Source organism: Bombus fervidus, chromosome 13 (genome assembly GCF_041682495.2).
Source record: "Bombus fervidus isolate BK054 chromosome 13, iyBomFerv1, whole genome shotgun sequence".
Classification (NCBI taxonomy): domain Eukaryota; kingdom Metazoa; phylum Arthropoda; class Insecta; order Hymenoptera; family Apidae; genus Bombus; species Bombus fervidus.
In genome coordinates, this window is record NC_091529.1 from 10,766,529 (window position 1) to 10,791,276 (window position 24,748).

The 24,748-nt window shown below is 37.9% G+C and overlaps 3 protein-coding genes across 6 annotated transcripts in view; 1 reads left to right on the top strand and 2 right to left on the bottom strand.

Annotated features, from left to right (window-relative positions):
* Nucleotides 1-604: 604 nt before the first annotated feature.
* On the bottom strand, nucleotides 605-4,988 carry LOC139993653 (uncharacterized). Of its 3 annotated transcripts, none has more exons than XM_072015573.1 (6): nucleotides 4,851-4,988; nucleotides 3,430-3,444; nucleotides 2,904-2,978; nucleotides 2,518-2,821; nucleotides 1,991-2,436; nucleotides 605-1,878 (listed from the first exon to the last, which is right to left on the bottom strand). In XM_072015573.1, the coding sequence occupies exons 2-6, from the start codon at nucleotides 3,430-3,432 to the stop codon at nucleotides 1,330-1,332; spliced, it is 1,377 nt and encodes a 458-aa protein (XP_071871674.1). In that variant the 5' UTR covers nucleotides 3,433-3,444; nucleotides 4,851-4,988; the 3' UTR covers nucleotides 605-1,329. The 3 variants fall into 3 exon arrangements, with proteins under 3 accessions (XP_071871674.1, XP_071871676.1, XP_071871675.1); XM_072015575.1 differs by lacking the exon at nucleotides 4,851-4,988 and adding an exon at nucleotides 4,603-4,757; XM_072015574.1 differs by lacking the exons at nucleotides 3,430-3,444; nucleotides 4,851-4,988 and adding an exon at nucleotides 3,078-3,415.
* Nucleotides 4,989-6,087: 1,099 nt separating this feature from the next.
* LOC139993658 (uncharacterized) lies at nucleotides 6,088-7,899 on the top strand. The gene is made up of 3 exons (XM_072015581.1): nucleotides 6,088-6,410; nucleotides 6,469-6,505; nucleotides 6,599-7,899. The coding sequence occupies exons 1-3, from the start codon at nucleotides 6,366-6,368 to the stop codon at nucleotides 6,928-6,930; spliced, it is 414 nt and encodes a 137-aa protein (XP_071871682.1). The 5' UTR covers nucleotides 6,088-6,365; the 3' UTR covers nucleotides 6,931-7,899.
* The window catches only part of Uif (sushi, von Willebrand factor type A, EGF and pentraxin domain-containing protein uif), a 50,939-nt gene continuing 33,744 nt past the window's right edge, over nucleotides 7,554-24,748 (bottom strand). Inside the window, exons 12-37 of one of the 2 annotated variants that reach the window (XM_072015568.1) lie at nucleotides 24,431-24,613; nucleotides 24,184-24,360; nucleotides 23,839-24,041; nucleotides 22,930-23,553; nucleotides 22,474-22,597; nucleotides 20,921-22,243; nucleotides 20,229-20,681; nucleotides 19,930-20,147; nucleotides 19,578-19,830; nucleotides 18,465-19,306; nucleotides 17,349-18,232; nucleotides 16,978-17,225; nucleotides 16,759-16,890; nucleotides 16,527-16,692; nucleotides 16,124-16,375; nucleotides 15,476-16,017; nucleotides 15,165-15,377; nucleotides 14,922-15,077; nucleotides 14,594-14,717; nucleotides 14,261-14,323; nucleotides 12,912-13,102; nucleotides 11,620-12,257; nucleotides 10,901-11,250; nucleotides 10,193-10,395; nucleotides 9,997-10,110; nucleotides 7,554-8,519 (exon numbers count right to left, since the gene is read on the bottom strand). In XM_072015568.1, the coding sequence (XP_071871669.1) occupies nucleotides 8,488-8,519; nucleotides 9,997-10,110; nucleotides 10,193-10,395; nucleotides 10,901-11,250; nucleotides 11,620-12,257; nucleotides 12,912-13,102; nucleotides 14,261-14,323; nucleotides 14,594-14,717; nucleotides 14,922-15,077; nucleotides 15,165-15,377; nucleotides 15,476-16,017; nucleotides 16,124-16,375; nucleotides 16,527-16,692; nucleotides 16,759-16,890; nucleotides 16,978-17,225; nucleotides 17,349-18,232; nucleotides 18,465-19,306; nucleotides 19,578-19,830; nucleotides 19,930-20,147; nucleotides 20,229-20,681; nucleotides 20,921-22,243; nucleotides 22,474-22,597; nucleotides 22,930-23,553; nucleotides 23,839-24,041; nucleotides 24,184-24,360; nucleotides 24,431-24,613 (8,708 nt within the window). In that variant the 3' untranslated portion in view covers nucleotides 7,554-8,487. The remainder of the gene's footprint in view (nucleotides 8,520-9,996; nucleotides 10,111-10,192; nucleotides 10,396-10,900; nucleotides 11,251-11,619; nucleotides 12,258-12,911; nucleotides 13,103-14,260; nucleotides 14,324-14,593; nucleotides 14,718-14,921; nucleotides 15,078-15,164; nucleotides 15,378-15,475; nucleotides 16,018-16,123; nucleotides 16,376-16,526; nucleotides 16,693-16,758; nucleotides 16,891-16,977; nucleotides 17,226-17,348; nucleotides 18,233-18,464; nucleotides 19,307-19,577; nucleotides 19,831-19,929; nucleotides 20,148-20,228; nucleotides 20,682-20,920; nucleotides 22,244-22,473; nucleotides 22,598-22,929; nucleotides 23,554-23,838; nucleotides 24,042-24,183; nucleotides 24,361-24,430; nucleotides 24,614-24,748) is intronic. The other variant, XM_072015569.1, reaches the window with a different exon arrangement.

Genomic DNA, 24,748 nt, shown 5'->3' on the forward strand with positions numbered 1-24,748 from the left:
ATTTAGGATGTAGAATTCGAGTTGTATACATATTTCATAATATAAACAATAATATATATGTTTTTCACAGCTTAATATTTAATATGTAACATGCAAACATAAAACAAAATAAGATATAAAAATATACATTTTATTAGATTTATAATATTCTGTGTAAAGATAAAACGTAAGTTTAATAAAAATAAGATATCGACAATTACATTTCACTGGTTAGGAAAATTCCAATAACGTTCTCAATTATTTTGAAATAAGATCTTCTATATTAATATAGCTTAGATAGTAATCTAGATGCAAAAATTATTACCCGTACGATTCTTTTTTTATTTCCATACGCGTACAAGAATTTTCAATATTCACTACAGCATAGTCTGAAGGAACGAAAAAACAATTCTGAGTGATTGATTTGTATTACATTGCTTAATAATAGAATAACATCTTCGTAATATTGTGATAAGTGTATGCAATGATATCACTTTGGATATTAAAATTTCTTTATAAACAGAACTTACAGGAATTATTGAATTTAGATAAATGCCTTTGTTATCCGACATGTTAAGTTATTATACAATGAGTGTCTACAAAAATAATTCTCTTCACTACGAGGTAGATTCTGACAAGCATGTTCTTTATTCGAATATTAATTGTACATCATGCTACTATTGTGCCCACGCCAGTAAAAAAATTATATTCTTAACGATCATAATTTATCTTGTTCTAACCTCCATATTTATACTTTTTATCAGGTACAATACAAGGCTGAACAAAATATGATTATGTAATCTTTTTTCTTTTTTTTTTCTTTTTTTTTTGGCAAAAGAGATACTGTTTTAGATTTTACCCAACTTCTGCCTCTTTATCTTTTTTTTTTTTTTGTTGTTTGTTCATTTCAATTATATGAACGTAGATTTCGTTATAAGCATTATAAAACATTGTAAATAGGATGTCTTTGAACAAAAACAGAACAAACACAAACATATTGTGCAACAAACATTTACGTAAGATGTTAATATATACACCTTTCCTTCGTGTAACGTTATATATGTATATATACATAGAATTCAACAACAATCTGCTTCAAACGATTGATAAGAAAAAAATAAGAGATGAATCAAATATAACAATATAATTTGAAATCATTCATCGCATTAATAGTCGTAGTGATATAGATTTATATATAAATGAAAATGATGCATCGCTTTTTTCTCTTATATGACAAAATATATATATATATATATATATGTATAAAGGCAAAAATGATGATAGAAATGAAAAATCTTATGCGATACCCGCCGCATAACGATCATTCGAAACAAGTAGAAGAAACGCTTTTTAGAATTCTTTTTTCAAAGCGGACCTCAATAACGCACTGCGCATCGATGTTACAAGTTTTTCAAGTTCTTCAACCTTCATCTTCAATATCCTATTGTCCCGTTCCAATTCGACAGCTTTCTTCGCCATCTCAGTTTCTTTCGCTTTTTTATTCATACGTGACTTTCGCGAAGCTTCGTTGTTCTTCTCCCTGGACTCTCGATAATGCAAAACAGACGTTCGATCGTCCGAGTCTGATTCTATGTAACGTTTTCGCTCTATTCTCTCCCGTCGCGCTCGACTATAAGGTTTCTCTATTTTGTTGCTAACTGATATCCTCGTACGTTCCGCTCTCCTCGTTGATACTAAAGGTGCGTCTGAAGAAGACGAAGTTATTGTTGACGATGGTGTTCGATTTCTTGTGCACTCTGGGACGACAGTCTCGTTCTTCTCCGTTTTCACTTTCACGCTAGTTTGTGGAATCGTTGTGGATAATTTAGAAGGTGACCAAGATTTCGATGCTACTGAAGAATCTGTTGAAACGCTACCTTCCGGAGAATGCATTTCATCCTACAAAGCCGTATACGATATTTTATTGAACATTGTTTTACTTAGTCAGTGTTACTTTTTTACTTATATGATGTTAACTTTTTTTGGATTTGAATTACACGTATCAACTTACATCGCAAAGGTACGACAATAAATCGAACGTATCCGATCCAGTGGTTTCCACTGTTCGTAATACATCCCATGTTTCACGGTGATTCTCGGTGGAATCGAATGAAGTCGGGCAAGCATCATTCAAATCAATTTCCTCTATATGATATCTGGATTGGAATGGTGCACTAACATCTGTATTATTCTGTTTGCTTGTATTTACATTAGTTGATCCTTTTGATATTTTTAACCACAAGTTGGATGTGTTTGATTCTGTTGGACTATTTTTCCTCTCGTATTTGCTAGTTATATTTGATGTAGATTGCAGGCTGTGACAACTGTCGTTCAAATGTTCGGTTGTCTCCGCGGTACTCATTTTCACGGTCCACTTTTCTTCATCTGTTACACTCATCAAATCTTTCAATACTCCCTCTTCTGAAGACAAAACACTGTTACCCTCGTATTTCGTACCTATAAATTGCAATGTCAGAATGAAAGATAACATATATTTCTTTCTTAATACAGATATTCATGTAATAGATAGATACTGACCTGATAGTTTAAAAGTTGGTGATTCACCTGCATGAAAATCGCATTGACCCTGGAATGGATCCATGTAACCGCTTAAATCCTGAAAGTTTTCCTCCCATATGGAGGATGCTTCTTTCTCGGTTTCTTTTGTTGCATTCGTTTTTGGCTGTGGGAACACCCATGGCTCGTTCAACAATTCTGTCTCCATGGTCGGTGTTAGCAAAGGAACTGTATCCATTTGTGAAGGCTCTTCCTCTGGTGGCCACGATCTCACGCCACGAGAAGCAAATGACAGGCACGGCTGACGATTGCATGGCTTTGTTACCTAGAATATAATTTCTTTAAAATTTTATTACCACCGCTTGGTTCTTCAATGGGATCTTGTTAACACCTAAGAGGACACATACGTTAAACACGCCTCCTTTCTCAAATGAAATGTTGCTGGCTGTTGGGTGTTCGTAAACAGGAGGGATTTTGGATACCTATGAAAGAGATCAATATTTCCACATTTACGATACATTAGGACTTTCCATACAATGGAATTATGACTCTGTCAGATAGAAAAATGATACTTTGAATACCTTTCTAATATTAAAACAATTTCCAAATGATTTTGCTTTTTATGCTACAAAATATACGTCATCTAAATCATATAAAACAGGCAGTACATTCTAATACCAAATTGATGAATACGTAGATAAAAAATATCAACAATTTCTTCTATAAAACATGATTACAAATCGACAAGAATCTAATTTATCAAGATAACAGAGGTAATATTTTGCTGAAAAGATAATATTTCCTATGTGTTAAGGGGATCATACTAAATGTATTAAACACAACATTGGATCTTAATTCACTGTGCAATCAGCAGACAGAATTTATTGAAAACACAGTTAGACATTTAAACCAAGATCTTTAAACCAGGTATACCATATTCGGGCAGGTCTGTTGGCAAAAAAATCAAAGAAGTTTAGTAGTTTAATATAATGTACAAAAACAAAACATATGAAAATATAAAATACACACTATATATATACATAACTACAACTAAACGTTTCTTTCCTTGTGCAATATAATTCCATGACTAAGAATATTAAAAGTATACATATTTGTAAAATCAATGGAGGCATAGAGAATACTCTTGCTACCATTGTTTACATGCCACACGCACACAAACGTTTATGTATATGTAAAACATGCATGTGCGATCTGATTTTTGATTTTTCAATGATTACATACTTATCAAACCACGGAGTAAACGTTTAGTGTACTGTTATTCGCGCAATATCGGCGCAAAAAGTGCGATTCGATAATCGTACGTTTTCAAACGCGTTCTGACATCAAGCCAATCGCGTTTCATTTGTAGGCAACAGCCAATTTTTATCGTCGAGTCGCTATATTCTTTGATACTTAATACGTTGCTTATCGAATAGAAAAGAGGTGGAAAAATATTGATAGGCATGAACATTGATAATTATCAATTATTTTATATAATTCTATGAAACTACAAGAACTATAATCGATAACTTGTAGTATAGTATATAATATATACATACAATGTTATAACATAGCCTTGAACTTCGAATAATTTTTACTATTGACCAAGCATTTCATTATTGAAAAAATATGTTCAATTGAAAATTATAAAGTAACTAACATAACAACAGATAAAATCTACAATATCGTATCTAAGAAAAACCGAAATTTTCCAATCCTTACGAGGAATACTAAATAACATTTGTTAGTTTTGATATGAATTATATCACGTATTACTATAAATTTTCAATACTTGAATTGTGTATCAAGATACATATATATAAAATGAGAAAATACAAATACCAAGATTATCGATTGCCATAAAAAAGCCGTCGATAAGAATCGATATATGCCATCGTTGTTTTTCTACCTCTAGGACACGCAGGGAAAGGAAACTTCCATTCTACGTTGCTAATACTAATCTCGTTACGTAACAGGCAGTCTCAACGCATGTGACTAAATTTTCGCAAACCGGCTCACGTTACGGCATTATTCGTTTGTACTACGTTGCGGCGTGGAAAGCAAATTTGCGCAGAAAATGATCGAAATCAGTCGCGTGATACACACGAGATACACAATGACTCGGGACCTTTCTGGAATACTATATTTTGCACAACAGCTAGGACGTATATAGGCGAGCGCTACGTCGTCCGATCGATTCGCACTGTTTGCTACATAGTTGCGGCGTAATTTCGTGTACTGCCAGTTCAATAAATGACAAAATTAGCTCGATCTATGGTTATATAATGCAGATAGAGACGGCGACCAAATCTAACGTATAGGCAGAACACGATAAGTCGAAATATATCACTCACCCTCCTTGAAACAATAGGTGTTGTACCTTCCACTTGGAACGCGAGAACTATTTTATGTACCGACAATTCTAATTTCTTTGTGGAATACGTGTTAATTCGAGAATTCAAACGATTTCGTACGAAACTCGTAGCACTAATCCTTCGCACTGACACACCTCTCCGAATCTTCTTCGCGGAATGCGAGCTGGAACGTCGGTAGTGCGGGATTAAACACGTCACGGTACCAACGCGCCTCGGATCCGGTATCTGGTTGAACGTCAGATGCTAGAGTACGTCACTTTCGACCAATCTGAGCGTAGATGAGCACACAAGCGACCAATCGTTGCAAAGAAACGCTGCAGTGGGAAGAAGTCTGATACGTAGATTCGATATGGGACCAGAGAAGTTCCAGTCGATAATCGTATTTTTCCACTTTTCGACACTCGTAACTTAAGTCGCCCTACGACTAAAATTCTCCCATATTCTATAGTCATGTTAGGGAGATTCGAGATTTATTTTTGAACGAGAAGTTTGTTTGAAGTGGAAAGTAACGTTACTGCGTATAAAGACGGGCAGAAAGTTACTACTTATGTAAATATTTGTGTCGCTCTTCTAGTGACATATAGTGCGAGGTCTGTTGCATGATGTAAAAATATAGGTTCGTTCGAGCACATTGAAACAATAGTACGTTACGTGATAACGTACTAGGTCAGTTACATAAAAATGTAATGTATTTGATTTTTGCGGTATGCGACTAATCTATTTTGGAATACGCCGCATTAATAATACAGCAACTTTATCGTTGGAGTGAATCAGTTCCGAGAAGAACGTAACGTGTTTTACTAGATGGAGTTGATGGTACGTGTTACGTATCCACGTGATACGATTACGAAAATGGATAATATTTGGAACTACGCAACATTTTCATTCGCGACCATGATCACTTTGTTTATTAATAATTTATTTTTTTATATTACATTACTTTAAAAATAAATACACTAAAAATTTATTTAACATCATATCATAGATCGTATAATTAATATGAGATAAACGATGCGATATAATAATATTATTTGCGTATAATTAATCACATTTAATTAATGAATCAACTATTTCAAAACTAAATGCACATAATATTCTGGACATTTTAAATACATTACAATACAATACAGGAGTTACGTAATGATTAGTCACAATGTTAGCACAATTATGATGCAACTTCCTACGAACTATCATTATAACGATATACCTATAACAAAGAGTTATGCCGAAAATTTTGCACTCCGGAACGCCTGCGTTAAACTTATATCGAAACGATTGGAATCGAAACAACGAACAACTATTCTATCGATCAAACAGTCAATTCATCGTTGCTCCTCCATCCAACGTACTAAACCAAAACTACAATGGACAAACAAGAAAAATAATATTCTCAAAAAAAAAAAAAAAATAAAGAAAAATGTAGTTGAATACAAGACATCGTAATTAATCTATTAACTCGGCAATCATACAACTGGAACAAAGCAAACATAACTCATGATGCATAAATTAGATTCCACGGATTTTACAGACCACGTAAAGGTAACACGATAATTATCGTAATTACGAAACAACAATAAGTGGCTTAAAATACTTTCAGTTGCTATTGGAACTGATGACAGGCAATTCTAAGCAAGGTACATGAATCACGAACCTGTTTAACCTGTTATGTATTATCATCTTCCTATAATTTTGTCAATCATATTTTGCTACGTTTTGCCCGTCGATAGAATCGGTAAACAACGAAAACAAGGACTATATTATCAGCTCCGATGAATCTGATATCGAGAACGAAGATAACGACAAGACAAATGAAAATGAACAGAATTTTGGAAATGGGCGTGATTACGACACGATTTTTCGCTTAAGCAAATCCTATGAAGATCACGCGAGGAACACGCGAAAACACTTAAAGCCGAACACGCGTAAAGATGTCTGGAACGATTTTGTGTTCGAGGACAAAATGTACAGAGTAATCCCTTTAAGATTGGACGAAAAAATATTCAAATCAAAATACACTACTTCTACCAATAAGAGTCGATTCAAACAAAATGATAAATAATAAAAAAAAAAAAAAAACAGAAAAAGCAATATCTTATCGTAATATTTATTTATATGGTAAATTTTATTAATCGACATACTGTAGATATTCGTGTAATTATAGCATATTTAAAAATGGAAAAATGTACAGTATGCAATAACGTAATATCCAAATTAAGATATTATTCATTGTAACATTTGATGAGCGAAATAAGTTTTGCTTTTAGTTTCTTTTTTATTTTATTTAGCCCTCGTCGTTTCAATTATGTTCACAAAAATTACATAACGAAATTACATAAAGATTCGCGGCCTATTAATAAAGAAACAATCGTTTGTCGAGATTTTTATGATAAAAGTGAACAATAGCTTGAATTAATTGAAATCCAACTTTGATAGATATAAATCCACCTAAATGGCAGGATAAATAATACAGAAGAGAAAACAGTATTCTAGCAGAATATATATTTAAACTATAAAATCCAGTTTCAATTCATAAAAATTAGTCCAAAGGAAAGGATAAGTAGTAAAAGGGAAACAGTATTTCTTCGTGCTATATTTTATTAAAATTTTCAGATCTAAAGAGCCATCTTCGATCGACGAAAATCGATCTTCAGACGAAAGAATAAATATAATAAAACTACAGTATCTTGTAATATATTTTATTAATAAAAAAAACAACCGTTTGTTAAAGTTTTTACAATACAAGTGAAAAACAGGTTGGTAGGCATGGTTCAATGTACATTCGCGATCAGTTCTTGGGATCGTTCGTTCCATCTTTTCCATTATTTCTTTTTTTTTTTCTTTTTTTTTTTTTTTGATTGTTTTCTTTCCCCGGTTAATCTGCACGAGTCGCCTACATGCAACTTTTTTATATTACAGCGAGAGTGATACACATATTATCTATAGTAACAAAATATAAATTCGCTTAATGTATAAGGGGGACAGTGAACTTGAAAGGAGAGAGAAAGAGGGGGGAGGGGAGTTGTATTAACATACATGCACACACTTGCTCCTCTCGTTCGCATCTCGTTATAAATCGTAGGAGACAGACAGAGAGAGAAAGACGTGGAAAGTTAATCGATAGAAAATAAAAAAGAGAATAGTCCTTAACTAGGCTAGGTGGTATTATAAATTACATAAAATTACAACCTCACGCTTAATAGTCTTTTCTTTTTCGTTACGAACGTTTTCGTTCTCTCGATTTCGTTGATCGATGTGTTAACGGGTGCCGAAACAACGATCCTACTTTAAAAAAAAAAAAAGACGACGGATCGTCGTTCCAGGACTCGATCTCGTCTCTGGATAAATCGATCAACGTAACGTCACTTTGTATCATTGTACACGTTCGACGCGAATACACGCGTTCGAGAGGTTCACGCGGGTTCGATATCGACCTTTTTTTCCACGCCGGAAACCACGAATCTCGTCGAACGCGCCACCCCGGTACGATCCTCGTCTGGGAATAATAAATAAATTGGTCTCGACGATGGGACATCCTTTATAAAATCTGCGTAACTAGGATGTACTTTTCTTTCTTCTTTGTATTCTACGATGGTAGAACGCGGGTCACTCGTCGTGGTCACTGGCCCTCGCTATCGCTGTCGCTTTTGTCTGGAAAAATATTTGCGCACCTCGTTAGAACTATTTTTTCTCATTAGTTTCCTGGAAATTTCAAAGTTTTGGCTCTGAGGAAGAATAGAACGGATAAGAATCGAACGGACCATATTGCCCGACTTCGTTTCGCTTTTTTTATTATCTTGGAGCAAACTATTTCCTAAATATCTTCGTGTCGTGATATTCTTTCGTACTAAAACAATGATCTGCGACTTTTCTCTTTAACATTTATATAAGAAGGAATTTTTAAGAGGATAAAGAAAACGCACAAAGAATAGATTTTTTATATGTAATATTCTAGACTAATATTTAAGTAACTTAACGTTTAATATTCTATAGAGTATTCTATAAAAATAATTACAACTAATTGTAAGAATAACTGCGGTGACCATTCAGAAAACATCCTGCCACTCTCATGGGATCATGATACACAGGTTGAGAATCCTGATGGATTGGGACAACGAATGAAAATGGCGGAAGATGCGCGGAATGTTTTTCTGTAGCGTCATTTCTATTTTAATACAGTACGGCAGATGACGCGAAGGCGAACCCAACGACCTATTGCAATTTGACCTTTAGATATAGAAAAGTTACGGTCGTAGGTACCACCGCATTATCTGCACAATTATATACATAAGTATAAATACAGGGTGTTCCAACTGAAACAGGCTACTTTCATACCTCCGTTGTTTCTAATGATACGAGAAATGTTTATAGCACAAATGTTTATAGCACAAATGTTTCTAACAGAAATGTTAATAGCACGTTTAAATGCTTTCAATGGAAGAATATCCTATGGAAGGAATATTTGTCGAATTCTTTGTAAGGACACTGGTAGTTATCTTTTTCGTAAGAAAGTATACATATATGCTCCTCAAAAAAGTTAGAGGATTTGATTTTTATTATAATTACTTACTTATTTTTATTTCTTTTAACGATTGTCTTAAAGTCAATTTTTATTCCGGTATCGTACGAACAAAAATTGAAATTTATATTAAGCGTCTTTTATATTTGTGCTCGCTTGATCGATTCGGTAAAACCATTCGTAATAGCGAATCTACAATCATTTTGAGCAGTGTATTTCGTATCCGCCGTTAAAAAATCACTTAAAATGATAACCTTCGGGTTATCTTGATACTTATAGGTACTACAATCTAATAAATTATAGTTACCCTTAATGTGATAACCAGACTGCGAAGTTATCTATGCAAACTGATACTTTTATAAACACTGATAAGGAAGCGGCACTCTTAAATTCTAAATCTTCTAACGCGTATTTTATTTTTGATATTTTACACGTATATCTTTACGTTTGTACTTATTCTTGGTTATTTTGATGCGTATTTACACACGAAATAAATGCATAAATATCCACAGTCCAGTCACATGCTTCACGAGTATTTTTACAAACTCTTTTATCATCGAAAAAGAAAGAAGGAGACACCGAAGGCTTATTTGGAAATGGTATGCCAACCTTTCTTGCCAGGATACGCATGACGTTTCAGTCTATCGTAAAGGTCGTCTTTCGTGCCGTAAATACTGGCGTTGGAGCGTGCAAGACTGTTCATTTTGCCATTGTGCAGACTCTCTGGAAAGAAGACGCAGAGAGAAGTCGTGAAAGTTGTGAAACTTAATGTGTACTTCTCGCAGTGTCCCATTTTTATTCTCACCTTTCATGTAGGTCTCGTTGTAAAAGTTAGGCATTTCCCAGCCGTCCTCCTCATCGTCGTAGTAGTGAGCGTAGGTACTATGGTGGGACGGCGCGATGGATTCCGCGTACGGCGTGGGCGCGCCGTAATAGAAGTTCACTTGCGAACCATTTTGGTCTGTCGCTGGTGTTAGCATCTTTTTAGGTTCCTTCTTTCTGGAAGCTCTGTAGAGAGAATTTATTTTATTTTTCGCTCGATATTTCTAGAAGATTGTTCTGGTCGCAGAAAATTCCCCGTTCCATTCACCAATTTATGGTATTATTATACAATATGCGTTATTCTTACACAGCAATGACGTATATTATTATTATATGTTGTTATTATACAGATTACTATGATATAGTCATACATCGTGTATTAATATGCAAATATTACGGTTCAGATTATTTTTACCAAAGGCAATTTATATTCTTTTTATCGTTATGTTATTATAATGAGATTCATATCTCTTCTTCTTTTTACAAATATCCAACCGCAGATTTTCAAATCGCTAATTTACGTACATTTTGCGATCTTTAAATTTAGTAATCGATTTCATATTATCAAAAATAATTATGTAGAAAAATTCATAGATTTCTCACCTAATTGGCGAAGAAATGAATTTGTTAGAAATTAACGAATATATAGTTCGATCTAAAGAAAGAGTTGATAATTTTGTGGCCCACTAACCTGACACAGATCATCCATACAAGAAGAACGACGAAGATGATTAAGATTACTCCACCAGCAATGCCACCTGTGATATAGAAGAACTCGGACTTTTCCGTACATCGTTTTCCGGTGAAACTTCCGCTGCATCTGCAGGATGGTTGACCTCGCGAATCTTTAAGACACACTCCTTCGTTATCGCAGTAGCCCATACAGACATCGGTGCACTCGGTTCCAGTTCCATTATATCCTGGCTTGCACTCGCATTTGAAGTCGCTCGTTTCCGGTATCAGCAAGCAATACGCGTTCGCGTCGCAGTGCATTTCCGCGTCGCTTGTCTCGCATGGGTTAGTGCAATCAGCTTTGCTGGTCTAATTAAAAAAAAAAGAAGGAAGCAACACATTTTAATTAAAAATACTCTGCCGATCAGTTATCGAGGCACGGTATTTCTATCAATGGTATTTCAGTCTGTACTCTACTTATTAAAAATTCTGAAACGCTTGGAAACTTAAGGCTTGAACATTCTGAAATCTTCGAAAATTCGAAATTATGAACCTCAAGTCCTCAAAAATCGAGAAGTTAACGATTCTGAAATTCTCAGAAACTCGAGTTTCTAAAAATTGTTGAAATTCTTAAAGAATAAAAATTATATTAGAATTTACGGTGCTAAGAAAAGTTTAAACGAACCGAGTTCTAGTGTAATTGTTAAAAGTCACAGTTACACAGAAAACGAAACTTACCGCAGCTGTTCCTTTGGTACTAGTATTAGGAGGACAAGGTATGCAGAAGGTCTGCTGCGGCTCCGACTGATACGTTCCTTTCTTGCACTCCATACATTCGTTCAGCGTTCCGTTCAAATAAGTTCCAGGTTCGCATACAGGCAAAGAACATTCCTCTATCGCCGCAGAACCCATATTCGGTGTCGTTCTGCCAACGGGACACGCTTGACAGGCAGCTTGAACTCCCTGAGTTCTGTAACTTCCTCTTGGGCAGGGTTCGCATTTTCCTTCCACAGCCAATTGCTGTCCAGAGCCACACTCGTCTCTGCATTCTTCTCGAGATACAGCTTCCGCTGTTCTGGTAGTTTTTCCTAGGCCGCACAACAAACACGAGAAACTACCCTCGTTAGGTTGATAGAAACCATGGCCACAACTTCGACAGAGACCAGCCAGGTCGTCGTAGTATTTTCCCGCCGGACATTGTTCCTTGCAATCGGCTGCGCTTCGAGCACCTGGTCCCACCGTCACGCTAGGACGTCCTGCTATCACCGGACAGGAACTGCATTTCAGTTGACCTGATTCGCTCTGGTAGCTTCCCACTGGACAGGACAGACACTGTTTCGTTTCTTCGTCGTAATACGTTCCCACGGCGCATGGCACTGTAATTAGGATAAATATGGGGTTAAATACGAGGTTTATGGTTTTTCGGACAATCAAGGAAGACATCTGAGGACATAGGAACTTGATAAAAGTGAGATATACGCGGAATTCGGGATATCGGAGGGGAATTTAGATGGCCGTTTGAATATTCTGCGTGGGAATAAATAGACGAAAATTACAAAACATTTAAAATACAGAAATTGGGAATCTCGTATAATTCGCGTGAACGTGAGGTTGAATTTGGAGCCCAGAACTTTTGGGGGGATTTAAGCGGGTGTTTGAATATTCTAATTGGTTATAGGCACATTTGGAACATATCTAAATACGTACGTGTTCGAACCGATGACATAGGAAATTACAATTAGTCTAATTCGAGTAGAAATGGGCTATGCGGAATGCGTTTAAATGGATATTTGAATATTCCAATTAGGAACGTAGGTGTTTACGTAAGTATTTAGATATTCTAGTCGAGAACACAGCGATTCAAATGAGACGAGTGGGAAGATATTCCGATTAGGAAGGAGGAATGTGAAAACGTGTACAATATCCACCCATTTTATTTTTCAAGGCTTAGCCTAATCTTCTTAACTGCAAGGAATTAAATACCACAACGATTTGCAACAACTGTTTCAAAATCTTTTAAACATACTTACCACAATCAGGTGCCATAACGACTTGTCCAACAGGACAATCATAATCAGACTCCAACATCAAAGAAGCTGGATCTGGCACGGTATTGGGCAAAATATCGTGAACGTCGAACTGATCTTCCTCCAGGATTAATCTCTCCAATAGAGTTTGAACAGTCGCTCTCTCGTTCGAGTTTGCGTTCAAAATCGGGTCGCTATAAAATATGAAATTCAATTGATAAATTGGAAATCGATGAGTGGTGTATTTTAGCGGCAGGCAAAAGGAGAGTATGCGCAAGTATGTACAGCCGTTATCTGAAGGCGGAGGTAATCAGGCAGCCTTTCCATTGGTTCCTGGCCAGTAGTGTCACCTATTATCGACACCAATTAATTTATATACCTACGTAATGTTTAATGTCCAACACATCCTGGAATTCTAATGTATTACATGCCTGAGGCAGAATGTCGTTGGGAGGTTTAATCTTCTGTTAATATCGCGAACCGAAGCTGTTTGGTATTTAAAACAATCAATAGTTCCTAACATATTACATATCCGATTTCTATGGATTTATAAATTCTAAACAAAATTTTTCGCTAAATTCCAAACAACGTTTATACGTAAAAATTGAAAAATTAAAATCATCAGATCATATAAAATAATTTTCACAAAAATATTTGTGAAAGTTTCGTTAAGAAGTTAAGAAGTTCGTTAAGAACGATGAGAAATAAAATATAGTCTGTTAAAACTATTCATTGTTTAATCTAACAGCTTGGTTTCAAGTCCAGTGTTACGCGGTTCGAGTTACATTGTTATTCTACTATCGACTCGTTGGTTCTTGGTAAAGTGTCCCATTCAACTAGTCCGTCTTGTGTGAACAGTTAGTAACAACGTGCATACCAGCGTTTACTTCGTAATTGTCGGTTAGAGTCGACTTAACAGTTGTCAGAATCTCGTTCGTACCATAACTATTCCATAAATGAATAATCACATCGTCGACAGAAACAAATGAAAATAATATAAACGATATTAAAACGACAACTTATTAAAATCGACCATCGCTCGATTCTCCTCTTATAAATACACATTTGACAAGAACGGTTCCTCGTCACGTTAGAAGAGCCGACCTATTTAATTAGTCTAATTAGTTCGAGTTTAGTAACATTATGATATAGATTACGATTATTGTTTCTCCATGTACGATTCATGCATCCGTGATTTCGCTCGGAATGATAAAATGCTTCATGTAACGTGGATCTTAATATATTTAAAAATGGTGAGATGAATGTCGGATAATACCGAGACCCGAATGACGAGAACACATGTACAATGATACGTTTTGCACGTGGCTTAAATCGAGTTGCTGTGTCCTTACTTTATCGCCGGGAACGAGATCTCCACCTCGTAGGTATCGCTTCCTTGCCGAGCTTGTCTCGTTCTACGATGCAACACAAGTAACAAATGCTAAGTACCAATCATTCTCGCACATCCTATCTGATGTTATTTTTCCATGATTTTTCGAAGCTGTATCGCGATGTTTAGTAGATTATAAATTTCATTGCTATGACTAAAGTGAACGTGATATCCGTTTTAAATAGAAATTTCAGTTCTATTTCTTTCTATTCTATAATTTTTCGTTCTATTTGTTTGAACAGCGCGGAGATGTTTGACGCGGAGATACTGTTGGTTGATAGGATAAAATACTTACGGTTCAGCTGGCACTACTGCCGAGATTATGTAAGTTCCACCATCCTCTTCGCTCGTTTCTCTGGTGGTGCGTATGCGATGGTCGCATTGAACATCGATGTGCAAATCTTTGCATTCGCGAGTTCCTATGAAAGATAAAATACATTCGTTAAGAATTTTTTAGTACAGTACAAAGTATGATTAAACCTGTGGATTAAAGCTCTAAGAGCTGGATCGATTGCTATTTTAACCTTTCTTCAAAACGTACAATGAGAGTCACAAATTTTCTTTTATGTCGAATGAAAAATAGTTCTACAAATAATTCGTACGTTATACAAGATATTGCTTACCTTCGTACGAATATGAGCAGAAATTCCAATCTCTATTCAAAGAATTCACAGCATCTCGAACTTTCTTCTTGAGCACTCCTTGACCAGCTTCGTTACATAGCACTGATGTTGGGAAGTTCATTTTGATTCTGAATACACGCTGCGCTGGTGTGGCGCCTGAGCAACAGATATAACAGTACGATACGTAATTAGAACAACAAATGAAAAAGAAAAATAGGAGAAACGATTTAACGTTAAACTTACTTGTACAAGCTGGATAGATGAGAGGAAGGGATGGATCGTTGGTTGGTCTCCAGAATCCTTCAGCTCCGCAGGTGTAGAATTTCGGTACTTCTTGAGAGAACCTCAATCCAGGGTTGCAGAATATCTCGCAGACCTTGAACTGGCCACCAGAGCCCCAGTCTTTGCATTGTTGCGTGCCTCCAATTGGATCTGGTAATTCTGGGCAGAAATCGGCTGAAAGATGAAACAAATTATCCCTGAAATGTCTCTGTTTCATAAAAGTCGCGTAATACTGGAAAACACAATTCGAATTGTACATAAAGTTCACCTACATAGTACATAGACCTTGAAATTGCAGCTGGCAGAGTTTCCAGCCTGGTCATAAGCCACGTAACTAATATCGTACGTTCCCCACATTAATGTTTGTCCTGACCTATGTCCATTCTTCTCCTGGATCCTCACTATACCAACGTTATCGACGAATTTCGGTTCATCCCAGCTAACTATAGCTGATCCGTTCTTGGCGATCACCCAAAGGTCGCCTGGACAGTACTCCATTTTCGGTGGAATTTTGTCGGATTCCAATTGTTGACACTTGGTACCGCCGTATCCAGGTGGACATACTCTTTGTCCACAGTGTGAAGGCACGACTCTCTCTACTCCTCCGACTGTGTCATCGTAGCCTGCCCAAGTTAAGACTAAACCTTGGTAGAGAACAGGTTCTGTACGACAGTCACGAACTTGTTTCTGGATCTCGTTCGTGATATGTAAGGCTCGACTCCAGATTTGTACCTTGGTCAGATGTCCTTGGAAGCCTGACTCCGTGTAGCCTTTCGTATTTTCGCTCTGTGGCTTACCTAGCACTGCCCAGGCACTGAAAGATGGAGTTTTTATAAGTTCATGTGTGGTTAAGCGAAGCATAGTTAGATGAGACAAGCTAACTAAGTATGTATTGCATATATCTAGGACAAGGCACTCACTAAGCAGGAAGAGATCTTCCACTTCCATAACCTTCCGTCTTGCTGGCAATTAGACCCTCTGTTATTAAGATCAATTCTCCACCGTTTTCACCGTTCCAAACTACAGCAACGTGATGCCACTGGCCATCGTTAATCGTTGCATACTCTCTGAATGGCAGATAAACATCTTGCAGATCGTGGAATAACGACACTTGGACTCCATTGCTGTGTGCTTGGATCATAAGTCTTCTATTCATAGGAACGTGTGGAGAACTGAAACAGAAATGAAGCAAATAATATATTTCTATGATTATTGTTGTAATAATAATATAACAACGCGTTAACAATAAATTATTATTATTATTATTGGGAAACTTTCATTTAAATCGATATCTAAGAAAGAAGCGTCGATACGAGCGTCTACCTGACTGAGTAGAGAGTGAAGAATATTCCAGCTTCGTCTTTTTGAGTATATTGCACCCACATGGCCACTGTTAGGCTCTTTCTTCCTCCGGTAAAGAATGGAATCACTTGGGCCGCGCTACTGCGCGCTGGGTCGCTGAAGTACAAATCGTAATCCACTTGGATAGCTGAAAGGATATTACCAATTATTATACGCATATTTTAATTATTACAAAAATACTATGTATACTTACACTTTCTGCAATCGTCACCAGTCAAGTTGAAAGGACATTGGCAGAAGAATTTGCCAGTAAGATCGATGCACGTCGCTGATGGTGGACATGAATTCTCTTTGCAGTCGATTATATCATCCTCGCACGTTTTGCCTGAATAATATTTATACGATAACACTTTGTCTATGGTATTTAAATTTCAATCTGAATTATTGTCTTGTAATTTATCGAATAAAATACCTGTGTACCCTGATGGACAAATGCAAGTGAATCCAGAACCTTCGTCAATACACGTAGCTCCGTTCTTACACGCGCCAGCCTGACAAGCATCATATTCGTATTGACAACCGATTCCAGTGTAGTCATCTGGACAAGTACAGTTGAGACCAGACCCAAAGTCTTGGCAACGTCCATTGTGCATGCAAGGATTGCCGATACAACGCTCGGGTGCTGTTTCACATTGTTTTCCATCCGTTCCTGACGGACATCTGTTACAGAATATTTTAAATCGTTACAAACAATCTCAACAATAACATGGAGATACTACAAATATCTGCACTTCTGCACAGTACATAAACTAACAAATCACACCATTCTACCATTATACTTACACACAAAAGTAATCTATGAACAAATCCACGCAAGCCGCATCATTCTGACAAGGATGATTTTGGCACATTCCAACGTCCACCTCGCAATGAACTCCAGTCCAACCTTCAGGGCACATACATTTAAACCCACCGACCTCGTCTCTGCACGTGGCGCCATTTAGACAAGGATCAGATGCACAGTCATCGATATTGATCTCACACGCTGATCCGGTATAACCCTCACGACAGTGACAAACAAAAGTATTATCCAAATCAACGCAACGATCTGTTCCAACAGGGCTGCATGGGTCACTGAGACATTCATCCAATTCAGCTTCACACTGAAGTCCAACGAAACCCGGTCTACATTTACAAACGAATCCTTCTAACTGATCCACGCAGGTCCCTCCGTTTTGACAAGGTTCAGAGGCACAGTCATCGATAGTATGTTGACACTGTTTGCCTGTGTAACCTGGTTCACAGGTGCAAGTGTATCCATCAACCTGATCGATACATTGGCCATTGTTCTTGCAAGGTTTGCTAGAACATTCGTTGATATTCGTTTCACAAGCTGCACCTGTCCATCCTGGATGACAGATGCACTCGTGACTGAATAGATTATCTACGCATATTCCATTTAGGCAAGGATTTCCTGAGCATAAATCTATTTTCTCGTGACACCGTTTGCCGGTAAATCCTGCAGGACAGTCACAGCTGAAGTCGGCTACTAAATCTGTGCAGTTGGCGCCTAGTAAGCATGGTTTTTCAGCACAGTCGTCTGTGTTGATTTCACAGCTCTGACCCTCCCAGCCTGGTAGACAGTCGCATTTGTATCGACCTTGTTGCAGCGCCACGCAGGTTGCGCCGTTGTTGCAAGGATTTCCACTGGCTGTGCATGGATTTATCTACAAATAGATATTATTATTAGGCGTTAATTGCTATTTTGAGAAGCAAGAGAAACTGTAAATTTTTCGTTAACGATAGAAAATTTGTCCCCTGATAATAAATAAGGGAACCGTATGAAAAAACAGATATTGAAATGTTAACCTCGGAAATAGGAGAAGAATCTTAAACTTGGCATATCCTTGATTATTCCAACAATTACCAACTCTAAGATATAAATGGTTCAATACTCACAGTGATATCACAGTCGACTCCAGTGTACCCAGAGCGACAAAGGCACGTGTAGTTATTAAATCCAGGTTCGTCTTTGCACATAGCTCTCTCAGGACACGTATCGTTCGAACAATCTGACTTCTCTTCCTGGCAATTAACTCCAGAATAACCATTAGCACACTGACACCTATAACCCTGTGGCAAGTCTATGCACGTAGCTCCATTATAACAAGGCTGAGATGCACACTCGTCGATATCGATTTCACAGCGCCTTCCAGAGAATCCGGCAGGACAGAGACATTGGATACCGTGTCCCATGGGAACACATAAGCCTCCATGTTGACACACACTGTCGGTGCACTGCACCGGCTTACATTCTTCTCGTCCAACTGCTCCTGCACCATCGGTGTACATATTTGTCGGGCATTCAACGCAGGTGGTAGCTCCGTGTTGAGGTTGGAAGAAGTCCTTAGGGCACTGAGCACAGGGAGCCAGTCCTGTGTCAGAGTACATGCCAGGAGAACATTTGGCTCTGCATCGATCTCGACCTGGAGCAGCTGGCTGGTAGGTGAAGGTTCCTGCTGGACAAGTCTGGCAGTCTTTGTAGCCACCAACTGGCGGCTCTCCTGTATAGCTGTTTCTAGGACACTCCAGACATGGTACCAGACCTGTGGGAGAATAGGTACCGTATCCACAAACGGGGATACAGTCGTCTATGCTCTTGGAACCCTCTTCTCGAGTGTATGTACCGAATGGACAGCGTAAGCAGGATCCTTGGCGGTCGCTATTTTGGTAGAAACCTTTCGGGCAGGATGTGCATTGCTTTTGCTTTTCTCCAGCGAATGTCCCGGCTGGACAGTGCACTGAAAGTGAGAATAGAGAGAGTTAGAAGCTAGATTTTTTCAGTTCTTGTATAGGAGAGGAAACAGTATTAAAGTCTAGTCCATCTATAACAGTTTAATAGCAAAGTAGTAAGACGAGAAGTGATTCTATGTAAATTTTTTCGAGAACGTCTTTTTAAAAATCGAGGATAAATTACAGTTTTAATTTAGAAATCTGTGTTCTTTTAAAAACTGAAGCACATTACTGTGCATGCTCATAAAAGTTTGGAAATTGATATCGAGATATACTTACGACACCGTGGGACATCGTTGGTATCCATGTTCAAAACTTCGCCAATGCTACACGTGAAGCCACGAGTGATGGATGACTTTAAGGCTCTAAGAGGAGGACACTGATTTCCAATGGCGGAAACGTTTAATAACGGTTCTATGACTGCACTGGTGGAAGGAACTGATAGATCGAAGATCAAGTTCAGCGTGGAACCACAGAGATCGTACAATTGAGGCTGACGTATAGCTGGTACGATGACGAGAATGAAGTCCATCTAAAACACACGTCCATATTAATGATTTTTTTTATTGAAGACTTGTCAAAATCTTCTATACAACAAACAATGTATTGAATCTTGCTCCATAATAATCACCTTCAAAACATTTTCTTCAAGAAGAAACGGTACTGATCTCACAAATGACACGTTCATATTAACATTCACAGCAGAGCAACGTTGCGTCAAGATATTATTCAGATTCATATAATACTGAGACATAAGATCCTGATACTGCGGCAGGCAGGATCTCGAAACAGCGCCATTGGCTCTGTAAGTGACTGCTGCGACCACGTGATAATTCGCCTGTTGTGTATCTACAAAATACAATACACATGTATGTAAAAAATGATTCAAAGAATGTAACAGAATTAAGGTAAAAAATTGAAGAAACTTACTTTCTGAGACACAATCAGGAACGACGGAAGAAGGAGACCAGTGTTTAGCGACGTCACACGTGAACGTCTTCACAGGTGCACCATCAGTGAAACGGAAGCCATTCTTGCAAGTGGCGATACACTGAAGTCCCTTATCACCAGGAACACACTTTAGTCCTCCATTAGCCGGTGGTTTCAATTCCCAATCGACGCAAGGCGTTGCTTGAACAGACACTTGGAAGTGACAGGATGCCCTATTTCCACTAGAGTCTGTCGCGTAAACAGTCACATTCTCGAAGCCTCCAATTGGTATCACTGCTCTTTCTGGGACAAATGTAATCTTCACTGGTCCAGAAACATCTGTAGCGTTGATTCTTCTGCGAGTTTCGTTGAAATTGACGGAGTAACTTTCTTGTTTGTCTATTAACTCTATGACGTAGCTTTGGGGACAGCTCAGTTTTGGTGGTGTCACATCTGTGGATAACCAAGAAATAATTATATAAAAATATAGAACTTTCTTGAAAATTTTCCAAATATGTTAACAAGAGAATCACTGATGATCGCTATAAATCTCACATTTTGAATGTCATCATATATAAGGGAATAAAATTTATTGATTATAAAAGCTTGAAAGCATGCTTTCTCATTTGGTACCAGAAACGTAAGAAATCTTACTACAAAACTACAAAAATGAAGATGGAATATATGCTTACCAGGTACAGTGATGTTGATCTCACAAATAGCCACATTTCCATCATAATCAAAGGCCACATATTTCACCACAGTATCCTGGAACACTCTCAGTGGTGTCCTAAAACTATGAGGTTTTACTTCTAATCGCGCAATACTTCCACTGTTATCAATAGCCGTGGGTTCAGTGAAATTCACAGGCAATAATCCTCCATCAGTTCCCTTTTGTACCACAATCGGTTGCTGAGGACAATTCTGGAACACTGGTGGTTCATTGTCCACGCAAGGAGAGAACCCATAATCGTATCCCAACAATGGTTCTGTCACTGGTTCCTCGCAACCCATTAATTCAAACTTCAGACAAGCGTTATCCATATAACTAACAATTCCAAGAATGACAAACCGAGCTTGGACATATTTAGGCAAAGTGATCATCGCCAATTCTCCGTAATTCCCAGGATCTCTCATAGTCAGATTAAAGTTAGGGAAGTAGACGACATAATTCTCAATCTCAGCCTGTTTATAGAAGAACCTAATCTCCGTTGGCCTGCCAACGATGTCATTCGTCACTACACCTTTCACCAAAATTGCTTTTACTCTATAAACCTGACCCAAATCAACGCTGACGTAAGTGAAGGCCTCTTGTTTGCCACACCAGCCGGTCACTGAATTCAAACGGACGTTCTTAGCCTCGTAATTAGGTCTTTCCGAGGTTGCATTGATGGCTGAGTCTGGGATTCGTCCAGAGGCTAGACCAAGAGGCTTCACGACTTTGCATTCTGGCTCTCGAACGCAGACAATTGGTCGAGGATTAATGAGAATATATCCTGGTCTACTGCAACCGAATTGAACTTCTGATCCTTGCTCGTAGCTCCTGGCTACTTGGAAGCCATCGCTAGGTCGTCCAGGGTCTTCACAAACGGGACCTTCGCATCGGAGGTTCCCAAAGTCCCAGATTCCATTTGCTTGACACCTGACTACATTGTCATGACGATTTGTTTGGCCAGCCAGTTTGAAGGTGTCTTGACAACCGAAGAAGAAGGAAGATTGGTATTTGGTGTCCAAATATTGACCGTATTCCGCGCCAGGTGTTGGAAGAGGCTTTCCACAGTCGGCTCTTGGACAGGCTGGTTGATAACCTGATAGCCAGTAATCTGGTAGACCTGGTTTCGGATCGTACACGCATTGACGGAAGCCTGAGGTAGCTGTATTGCGCAAATAACGACCGTTGCTGCCACATTTTAGGGTGACGTTTTGTTTGAATGGTACCAGGACGCTGGCTTCGTCGCTGCGGATCACCGAGAGGCCTTCGTTCTTGTCGTCTGGTAGCGACACGCACTTGGCATCTGTGGAAATATTTTGTTAGAAATAATAGTTTTGGTTGATCTGTTCATATGATTCTCAATGATTTCGGTATCTCATTCAGCGATTGTACGAGTATATGTATATGTCATTCACTCTATATATTATACTATCTTTAGTATTGAAAAAAGTAAAAGATATTATTTGAACTACTATAGAATATAGGAAACATTAAATAACACAGTAAAACAGTATTTTCGACGATCCCACTTACATTGACATTCGGGAGTTGTTCCATTCCAAGCTCCACTGGACGTGCAAATAACAGCCGAGGAACCAGACAACACATATCCGAAGTTACATTGGAATCTCACAAGATCACCAAAGTGATGTTTTTGCTATAAACAGAATACAACATGTAACAATATATAAATATAATAATGGAATTATAGCGGCATATGAGTCAGAGGACGATGCGAATCGAGAGCGGCTCGTGTTGATGTTTTGCCTTGGAACATTGATACCGTCTTGATATACCAAACGTATCGACAAACAAACTCCGGGCAAAACAATGTCACCGTTACGTGCAACCGTCCTCTACAGAATACAATAATAAAATAAAATATTTCGTGTAAAAAATAATATAGATGTAATATATAAAATTTCATTCTAAGTGAATGTCAAAGACATTATACTATAATTATTCGAAAAGTACACATTAAATTCGAACCTTGGTCGACAATAATTTTCCATTCTCAGGCGCCGATATGGTTGGACACATAACCGGTACGCAAGTCTTATTCTTCTGAACCAAATCTCCATCTCTCTCACCAGTTTCGTGCTTCTCTATGTAAAAACCAGCAGTTCCATTGCCTTTGTACAATTCGTATCCCGTATTACACATACAAGCATAGCTTCCAGGATTGTTTATACATTTCTGGTGACAACCACCGTTATTAATGGCACATTCGTTGATATCTGTACACTCTAAACGAGTGCATCCCATGATTTCGAGTTTCATACAGGGTGCTCCAACGTAATCTTGAATTCTAAATTTGATATAACGTGCCTCGATGGGAACTGGCAAGTTCAGAACAGATAAAGTAGGTTCTAAGATCCTGAACTCTACCGGTGTTCCATCAGGATTCGTGTAGTCTTTAAAGGTGTCTGTTAGATCATCGGTGTATTGAATTCGTACTGCTGATGTGTAGGCTATGTTTCCATCTACTCTGGAGACTATTTGCGTACGGAAACCGCGGATGATCGTTGGAGCTTTCATATCGATCATCACCCAGTTTGCGCCTGGTTCGATGTTGTTGCCGCACCAGCCATCGCCATTATTCAGTCGAACGCCCTGAAATTTCCAAGATCTTTTTACATTTGATAAGGAGGGTAGCAGTAATTAACTTTAGTGCATCGCTTGTTGAGATTCATTATAAATACTGAACAAGTATAAATAAATATATTGCAAATAGTATATATGTTATTGAATTACATCCTAATTTTTCCCACAGTTGTTAATTCCTTCTTCGGCAGTAATAAGCCGTGCTTGTAATAAATGTACTACAAATATTGTACATGTCGTACACGCATATATACTTCCGTGAGTCATAATGCGAGGTATGAGAATTATACTCACAGTTCTGGTGTAACCATTCTCAGAGCTTGAAACGGTGATAGACTCATCCGGGATACCACCATTGATCAATCCAAGATCACCTATAGGTCTGCATTCCATAGTTGGAGCGAATCCAGGTTTGCATTTGCAAGTAAATGCACCAGGATTGTTGATGCACTCTGTGGAGGCTAGGTCGCATTGGCTCGATGCACACTCGTTTATATCTGTAGAAAGTAAATTTTATTGCACAGTTTTCTTATTTAATAAGAAGAATGATGAAGATACTAACCATTAGGATTTAGGCTTAAAAGATGCTGCTATGAAATATCCATTAGTTATAAAATGTAAGTCTAAATCAATCCTTACCTTCGCAAGTGGGTACATTATCGAACAGCTGATTGGGTCCACACTGTATGATATTCGACCCGGACAGTTTATAGCCTCTGTTGCATTGCACTCTAGCTTCGTCTCCATAAAAGTAGTCCTTGGTCATGTCGACTACGAAACCGTTCTTGATCGTGGGTAGCAACGGACACTTTGCACCTACACGAGAAAGTATGGTCAAATAGCAAAGAGATATTTTGCAATTTGTTACAAAGAATCGAATACCCACGAGAACACGTTGGTACTTCGTCGGACCAGGTTCCATTGCTCATGCAGAGAATCACAGGATGTCCGCTTCTAACGTATCCTGGCTCACACTCGAATCGTACAATTGTTCCGTAACTTCGTCCACCTCCATTTAGGATAGTTATGTTCGAGTGTGGCGCTTCCGGAAGCGGAGAACACTGAGAGGCTATAGAGGGAATTAATTAATATTTGATATTTCTTCTTTTATATATACCTAATTTTTAGACTGTTCAAAGTTAATAGTTTTAATTCTCCTGTTGCTTCGCGGTATTCTTCTGTTTTTAACACTCAATTTCCAGAT